This window comes from Triticum dicoccoides, chromosome 5A, assembly GCF_002162155.2.
Source record: "Triticum dicoccoides isolate Atlit2015 ecotype Zavitan chromosome 5A, WEW_v2.0, whole genome shotgun sequence".
Taxonomy (NCBI): domain Eukaryota; kingdom Viridiplantae; phylum Streptophyta; class Magnoliopsida; order Poales; family Poaceae; genus Triticum; species Triticum dicoccoides.
The window spans coordinates 639,875,536-639,884,264 of NC_041388.1; the positions used below are offsets into that span (position 1 = coordinate 639,875,536).

General features: G+C 43.7%; 1 protein-coding gene across 2 annotated transcripts; it reads left to right on the forward strand.

Annotated features, from left to right (window-relative positions):
- The first annotated feature begins 3,585 nt into the window (after nucleotides 1-3,585).
- Nucleotides 3,586-8,273, forward strand: LOC119303663 (probable acyl-activating enzyme 18, peroxisomal). Of its 2 annotated transcripts, XM_037580791.1 has the most exons (14): nucleotides 3,594-3,921; nucleotides 4,290-4,419; nucleotides 4,523-4,782; nucleotides 4,893-5,094; nucleotides 5,172-5,212; nucleotides 5,432-5,554; nucleotides 5,711-5,784; nucleotides 5,901-6,121; nucleotides 6,395-6,489; nucleotides 6,571-6,787; nucleotides 6,865-6,990; nucleotides 7,341-7,439; nucleotides 7,529-7,738; nucleotides 7,810-8,273. In XM_037580791.1, the coding sequence occupies exons 1-14, from the start codon at nucleotides 3,644-3,646 to the stop codon at nucleotides 7,921-7,923; spliced, it is 2,190 nt and encodes a 729-aa protein (XP_037436688.1). In that variant the 5' UTR covers nucleotides 3,594-3,643; the 3' UTR covers nucleotides 7,924-8,273. The 2 variants fall into 2 exon arrangements, with proteins under 2 accessions (XP_037436687.1, XP_037436688.1); XM_037580790.1 differs by having other exon boundaries at nucleotides 3,586-3,921; nucleotides 6,395-6,787.
- The last annotated feature ends 456 nt before the right edge of the window (nucleotides 8,274-8,729 follow it).

An 8,729-nucleotide genomic window follows, 5' to 3' on the forward strand; every position in this document is an offset into this window, starting at 1 on the left:
ATACCGAGATACATATTGGTTGTACCGAAATGTTAGGGTTTGGCATGTGGCAGTGTATGGGGTCATTTTTGGTGGGTCCGGATGGGAACAATTTGGTGGGACCGAGATGGACTTTAGGGTTTTGGATGAAAGTGATGTGGATAAGTGGTTGAGGATTTTGGAGCAATACCACTAAGCACTTAAGCAATTGAGTCGTGATCAAAACCTCGCCCCCTTTTAATAGTATTGGCTTTCCTGTGGGCTCAATGTGATCTTGGATCACTTAACAAAAAATATAGAGTGTTGGAGCTTTGCCAATTCTTGTCCTTAGCATTTTGAGGGATCCACAATCAATAGTCCTTGCCTTGCCAATCATTGATCTTCTCTGAAATCTATTATCAACGAGCATTAGACCAATGACTTATATGTTGTTATTAATTGTCAAAACCATCCGGAGATTAGTTGCACTTTCACCAAGCTAAGAGAACTTAGCGGCGCCTCACGGGATCAGACCACCTGCTCGATCGGTTTGGAGGCAGAGCACTACCAAGGCCACATCGCGGTTAGCTCAAGTACCCCTTGTTTAAGCATGTCAACTATTGTCCTGTCATAACTAACCACGACGTGTTTCTTTCTTAGGACCACCTCAAGGACGAAAAGTTCCTCAACACACCCATCGAGAACTATGCCTAGATGCAACATATCTTCTCCATTGGGATGGTAACCGGCAAGCATGCCATGGGCTCCAGTGAGCCGCTTGGTTCACCCATGCCTAACTATCCAAACACCCAGGAGTCAGAGACCATCATCCTTGATGGTCCTGATAAGGGTGGTAGGCACATTCCTGTGCTTGATAGAAAGAGGGGCGGCTTGATGGAGGACGGGTTGAGCGTCTTCAGCAGCATGACTGAGACCGTCAAGGAGGTGGAAACCGCCATTAGGAAGAGCGAACCGGTCGGAGTCCACCCAAACCTCTACGCCGCAGTCATGGACCAAGGTGGCTTAAGCCTAGAGGTTCTCATTGTTGTTTTGAGCCATCTGCTGGACAATAAGGCTAAGGGTGTTGTGTTTGTTGCCATAGAAGACACCCATAGGGTGCCCTGTCTTAGAACATGGCTGGGCAAACACTGCTATTAGTGTTGTTTCAAGTGGTGGTGACGAGGTGCATGATCCTCGATGACGATGACAATGACGACGTATTTTTGTGGTAGTTAGGGTTTGAAAACTACCGATGCTATGTATATACTAATGATGTGGTATATACTAACCCCTCATGCTGATAACAAATTTGCGGTGGTAGGATTACACTCTCTTTTGGATGTAGTGATAGGATGACACCATAGTAGTGATAGGATGAACTTGCTATGCCACATGATCATGCATGCCTTCTTCTGTTACATGTCTAGCGTGCTCCATTGCTTGCCGCTTAAATAGTTTCTCTTCTACCATGCTAGGAGAAATGTTATGTGGTGTTCCGAGGAAGGGTTCTAGGGATTTACAGCTCATGAAAAATACGCGGCAAACAAGTGACGTATTATAAAAACAGCCACTACAGAGGATTTAATAATAGGCAGGGTCAAAAAATGCATACTCCAAAACTGTGCTCAGGAGGCAGGCAGTGTTGAAGTTGGCAAGTCGGATTGATAGTTTGGGCTGAAGAACTTTATCATCATTGTCTACTTCGTTGTGACTGCAATGTAGCACACACGCACGCACGCACGGCGCCACGCCTCCTACCTAACCACACCTACCCAGCAAAGCAACCAAACTCGAGCCTTATTAGGACGCGTCTAGCCGGTGGCCGGCTGCCCACTAGCACTCTGTGGTGGCCGGCCGAAAAAGGTAAGTTTTTGTCTTCCTGGCTCGTATTAGAAAAAGTAAACAAGTGTGGACATATGTGAACAGGATAAATAATTGCAAAGCATCCATGTGAACAGATGTGAACGGATTTAATTTGTGTTTTCAGTTTTTAAAAAAATCATAACTTTCAAACCGCGTGTCGAAATTAAGATCCGTTTTCACTTTTGAAACCCTTGTGGCGTGCTCTTCGAAACTAGATCCCGCATGGCTATGTTTTGACGGAAAAAAATTGTGCAATTTTCTCTCCGTTTTGTACAACTGCCTAGTCGTCGGTGTGCAACTACCTGACAGGGATGTGCAACTTTTCTCCTATACCGTAAACATGCAGATTTCATTGATGGTGCAAAACTAACTCCTTCTCATTGATGGTGCAAAACTAACTCCTTCCAATGAGATGTGCAACTTCGTCTGTTACCCAGGCCAACTGCATAGTAGTTGATCTGCAACTTTTCCCTGCCCGTGGATGTGTTTCACTATTTGCTGCATCGACCAACAACCTAACAGTGGATGTGCAACTTCGTATACCGCCACGGCCAACTGTCTAACTGTGATTTGCAACTTTCTCTCGTACCCCATGGATGTGTAGTTTTCCTGCTAGCACATGGCCCAAACCACCCCCTAGTGAGTTTTGCAGCTTTAGCACTCTGTTTATATGCAAACTTTTTACAACCCTCATGAATGTCAATTTTTTACCATTCAACTGTCCCTGCTTGTGAGATGTGCAGCTTCGTATATTGCCCCTGGCCAACTACCTAGCAGACTATGTGCAACTCTGTTTGTTGGTCCCGTCAACTGAAAATACAGGTCCACAAATAGAGAGCGTAAGGAGTTGCACATTGACTAATAGGCAGTTGGCTTGAACGATAGACTAAGTTGCACATATCCCTTGCGGGGGAGGTGGGGGTAGGGTGTGCCAACAGTGAAAAACTACGCATCTACGAGTAGGGAGGAGAGTTGCACAACGACTACTAGGTAGTTGGTCGGGACAGTAGACTAGTTGCACCATATAGCACGAAAGTTGGCATCGAATTTTTTTTGTCGAAACATACTCATGTGGGATCTAGTTTCAAAAATCTTGTCACGAGAAATCCAACGGTGAAGACGGATCTAAATTCTGACGTATGGTTTGAAAGATACGACTTTTTAAAAATTTAAAAAATCCGAAATAAATAGATGTGAATCTGTTTTTCGTCACATGTGACAAGTCTGACCGCATTTAATGCTAATAGTCACATGCACTAGCAGACAATATATGCATGTATGCATGTGAGTGACAGAACGACCGCTCGTTCTCTCCAATGAGCGCGCACACTTTTAGGCCTCCTTTGGTTTAGAGGAATTTCATAGGAATTCTAGAGGATAGGATTCTTATAAGATTTTTTCCTTTAGAGCTCTTTGGTTCATAGGAATGGATTCCTATTCCTACATAGGATTGGTTCCTATCCTTCACATTTCATAGGAAAATAAAAAAGAGCCTAAACTCAATGAAAAAATTCCTTTGGTGTCAACCAAATGACATCTTATTTCCTATTCCTACTCATAGTATTTGAGATACATGTCATCTCATTTCCTACAAGATTCCTATTCCTATGATAATCCTATCCTATGAACCAAAAGAGACCTTAAGATTTCTGGTTTTCTTTTTATTAATTTCTGGTCTTTCTCGTCGTCGTCGTCCTCGTCAGACCAGCAAGTCAAAATGAAATGCCTGCGCCGATAACATAGCAGTGTCACTAGCACTCTCGCGCGAAGTCCGCGACCGCGAGGCAGGCGGAGAGCGAGTGAGCAGCCGAGCAGGCGGGCCATGGCGGCCACCGCGAGGGGCGGCGTGGGCGAGATCCGGGCGGGCGACGTGGAGGCGGCCGGGCTCGCCGCGGCGGACGCGGGGCCCTTCCTCGCCGCGCTCCGCTTGGCGACCGGCAAATACGGCGGCGACGCGGCCGCCGCGTGGGCGGCGGTCGTGGCGGCGGGGGTGCTGCGGCCGGACCACCCGCACGCGCTCCACCAGCTGGTCTACTACTCCGTCTACGCCGGCTGGGACCGCGCCAAGCGGGGCCCGCCGCCCTACTGGTTCCCCTCCCCGTAAGTCTCGCCGTCCGCCGTCCATTTTTCTTCTGGAAGTACGGCTGAACAGGGGTTCTGTCCCGGAGCTTAATTTGCTACCAACTGCTTGATCCAATCGGGTAGTGGGAGGACCGTTTGCTGGTGATGGGAGCAATCAATGGCTAATCAACGGTGAAAGAGACTGCTAGTCTAATTCCACCAACCAATTAAGCTCATGGTTCCATTTAACCCAGCATTTAGCCTAACAACAAAAGTTAAGACGCGGTACTATTTTGGTACCAGCTTATAACTGGTCTGTGGATTCGCATCATTTGACACTGCTATGTGATAGGACGATCGGTATATGTATACTTCACTTCATGACACGATTATCGTGATTGTTGCAGGATTGACTGCAAGGAAACGAATCTTGGGAGAGTGATGGGAGAGAATGGACCCAAGCTGTTAGGAGCATCATATAAGGATCCAATTTCAAGCTTTGGCCTCTTCCACAAATTCTCTGTTCATAATCAGGAGGTCAGCTTTTTTCTTTCTAAATTCACAGTGCAAGTGGACAACTGGAGCATCAGTTCAGAGTTTTTATTTCTTCATAATAACCTCCTAGGTGATCATTGCATAGGTCTACTGGAAAATAGTGCTGAAGGAGCTCTCCATCAAGTTTGTACGAGAACCAACATCGATTCTAGATGCGTCAGATAAATCAAAGAAGGGAGGAATATGGTTCCCAGGTGCAGTGCTCAACATCGCTGAATGTTGTCTGCTACCTTGGCCTTCCCAGAGCAAGACCGATGATAGCACAGCTATTGTCTGGAGGGATGAGGGCTTTGACGATTACCCAGTGAACCGTATGTCGTTGAAGGAGCTTCGCACCCAAGTGATGTATGCATCTCTTAACAAATTAAGAGTAGGGGGCATGCAGAAACCTTTAATTCTCTTCTTTTCTATTCTACAATTTCATCATCATGGTATTGTTGCTTTGGTATTTTCAGGACTGTTGCAAATGCCCTTGATACCATGTTCCAAAAGGGCGACCGGATTGCAATAGACATGCCCATGACGTGCAATGCGGTCATTGTTTATTTGGCAATCATCCTTGGAGGCTTTGTTGTGGTGGGAATAGCAGACAGTTTTGCACCTCAGGAGATTGCGACTCGCATGAGGGTCGCAAAAGCAAAGGCAATCTTTACTCAGGTTTGACCATAGAAACGAGCAAGTCTTATGATCATCAGTACTGTAGTATTGCTTATACTAATTTCTTGAGATTTCAGGATTTCATAATTAGGGGAGGGAAGAAATTTCCACTTTATAGGTATATGATTGATCAAATTATTTAGTTAATATCTGTGTTTCAGTAACTTAATTTGCTCAACTTTAACAAGCAATGTAGTTATTTGGTAGGATCACATCTTGCGAAAATAATCATTTTGCTTTGATTTAACAATATAGGTTTCATTTATACTTTTTGCGTGAACATACTGAACTATCACAGCAATTATCAGCACTCATCTAAGTAGATCTAATTCTTCAGCCGTGTCATGGAAGGGACTTCATCCAAAGCTATTGTGATCCCTGCAACTGGAGACCTTCTTGGAGTTACACCAAGGAATGGTGACATATCCTGGAAAGATTTTCTTTCTCGTTCTGCTGGAAGGTATGCAACAAATTTGTTCCCTCCCATGACACACAATAATAAATGACTGTCGTGTTCAGAGGCTTTCTTTCCATGAAAACTTTAACACCTAGATTGCAAAACATACGTGATTTTGTGATGTGACCAACATGACACCTGTATATCTTGGATTTGCAGGTCATCGATATACTCTCCAGTTTATCAATCTGCAGACGCCCTAATTAATATACTGTTTTCATCAGGAACAACTGGTATAGACTACCCTGAGTTGTTTCTGACGCTGTTTCCTTTTATCTTTGGTTGCACTGCTTCTCTCGTTGACAACTTCATGCGTGATTTTGATCTGTTCTATTTGATTTTGGTGCAGGGGAGCCAAAAGCTATACCATGGACACAACTTTGTCCCATAAGATGTGGAGCTGATACCTGGGGACATTTGGATGTTCGCCCAAAGGACATAGGCTGCTGGCCTACAAATCTGGGTTGGGTTATGGGACCTATTCAACTATTCTCATCCTTTCTAAATGGTGCGACGTTGGCTTTATATCATGGTTCTCCTCTTGGACGTGGCTTCTGCAAATTTGTCCAGGTGTGGCCTATGTTGCACCATCTCTTGGTTTAAACTGCTAAAGTCGATTTAACCTTGTGTGGATTTCTTTTAGTTAAGTAGGGTTTTGCCATGAGCTTATTTAGGTATCCAGTACTTGTCTTGAATTGAGCATAGATAAAGCTTATTGGCTACCTAATTAACCTCAGTCTGTGGATGCTAGGATTTAGTCAAAAGTCCCTGCATATTAAATTAGAAGCTAAATATAAATTACTCTTACTCATGTGCTTCATGGTAATGTCCATTAACTTGCAGGATGCCCGTGTGAGTGTATTAGGGTCTGTGCCTAGCTTGGTGAAATCATGGAAGGCTGGTAATCTTACTGAAGGGCTAGACTGGACCAAAATCAGGCAAGTTGCTACTTACACTGTTAGAAAGCACTCGATTTCATCACAACCTCGTCGAAAGGAGCTACAATTCTGGAATTGCAGGGTACTTGCCACAACAGGGGAGGCTTCTGATATTGATGATAATCTGTGGCTATCTTCACGTACCTGTTACAAACCCATTGTTGAGTGCTGTGGTGGCACAGAGCTGGCATCCTCATACATTCAAGGGAGTCTTCTGCAGCCACAAGCTTTTGGAGCTTTCAGTGGTGCATCGATGTCCACTGGGTTTGTCATACTCGATGAGCAGGGAAATCCATATGTAAGTATTGTCCATAGAATATTCTAAGTTTGGTGATTGTGTTCGCTGCATTAACCATTTGATGTTTGCTGTGACAGCCTGATGATCTACCTTGTTCTGGAGAAGTGGGCCTCTTCCCTTTATATTTTGGTGCTACTAATCGGCTTCTCAATGCTGACCATGATAAGGTTTACTTCGATGGAATGCCCATTTACAGAGGACGGGTATGCAGTCGAATACCTCAGTTTTTCAAATCTAAACTGCTGGAAAAAATATGAAGATATTCGATATTTGCAGTAGTCAACATTTTAAGCTTTATAAAATCACTATGTTCTCCAAGTTTTCCAGTGGAGCCCTACCGAGAAGATGAGAAGCACATATGTTATTCAGACATGTTATTGTTCTCTGACATAAGTTTCAGTGATTAGTGTGCTATGAAAAAAGTAGCAACGTCTTAGTCAATGTTCCCTTTGCTGAACCAACCAAATAAATCTAACTACATGCTGTTAGAAGTTATCAGTAATAACCAGAATGGTTAAAAACTTAACACGTTGTAACAGTACTTCTGTTGCAGCAACTCCGACGACATGGAGATATAATCCAGAGGACAGTAGGTGGTTACTATATCGTGCAGGGCAGAGCAGACGATACTATGAATCTTGGAGGGATTAAGGTTGAAGCTCTTCCTTTTAATGTTTTCAGTCTCTTGTTATCATCCTTGCATTTCATGAAACCAATTCAATGTTGCTCTTGCACGAACAGACAAGTTCAGTGGAGATCGAACGGGTTTGCAATGGAGCCGATGAGGGTTTGCTAGAAACAGCAGCTGTTGGCATCAAACCTTCCGGCGGGGGACCAGAACAACTGGCTATCTTGGCAGTGCTAAAAGATAGATCGGCACCATACGATGCAAATATTCTGAAGGGAAAGTTCCAGACAGCCATCCAGAAGAACCTCAATCCCCTTTTCAGGGTAAGAGTCTCTCTTTCTAAAGTTCAGTTCACATGATCAGATGGGCGCATGTATAATGAGGGAATTGACAGGTGAGCTACGTCAAAGTCGTCCCCGAGTTTCCGAGAACTGCTTCGAACAAGCTGCTGAGAAGGGTCCTGAGGGATCAGCTGAAGCAAGAACTTGCAAGTCGCAGCAAGCTATAATGCACCTGAGGGCCAATTATCTCTTTTCAACAAGAAAATGGCTCTTCATAATCCAAGTTTATTGAACTAATGGTGTGTTACATAAGCGATGGTTCGATTCCCTTTCATTCACTTCATTGAGGGTGTGTAGTTTCATAACACTTGTTATTGTATTGTATGTGTTCAGCGCATTAGAAGTAATAAGGCGATGGCTTGCTAAAATCGGACCACTCTGTATGTTTGAAGGTTTTTAAGCCATCACATTTTCTTATGTTTTCTCTTTACATCTTTATAAAACAAGATGAGCGGCATTATGTAGTGTCAGATCAAAACTCGGATATGTTTACTTTTTTGTTACTCTTGCAAACTAATGATTTTATAATCTGAACTTCTTTAGACAGTTTCTAAAGTATCAAGTATCCATTTAAAGTACGTATCAAATTCAAATCTGAATATGCAAGTTTCCATATATACCAGTCATGCATGATCCCACGTCTGAAAGATTAATACTTACATCCTCCGTTCCAAAATATATGTCGTTCTGGTAAGCTAAGCTAGTCTAGTAGAACGACATGTATTTTGAAACAGAGGTAGTAGATATGTTTTGATCATATACTACTGTAAAACAAAATCCATATCAGTGACTCTGCACGCACGCCCTGCGTAAGCGGCTAATTTGTCTTGTGGGAAGCTCAGGTGGGTGTAAGTTTTAATCTACCAATTTTCCAACCTAAAATCTAAAAAGTGCATACGCACTATTTGGAGACAACAAGCGCCGAGCTTCCTAGCCATGCATGAGTTGTTTTTTGTCTGCTAGTGCATGTCGT

Coding starts and splice junctions, on each gene's coding strand:
- LOC119303663 (XM_037580790.1), top strand. CDS start 3,644: ATGGCGGCCACCGCGAGGGGCGGCGTGGGCGAGATCCGGGCGGGCGAC. Junction 4,783..4,892: donor GAGCTTCGCACCCAAGTGAT/GTATGCATCTCT, acceptor TGGTATTTTCAG/GACTGTTGCAAATGCCCTTG. Junction 5,785..5,900: donor GTTTTCATCAGGAACAACTG/GTATAGACTACC, acceptor ATTTTGGTGCAG/GGGAGCCAAAAGCTATACCA.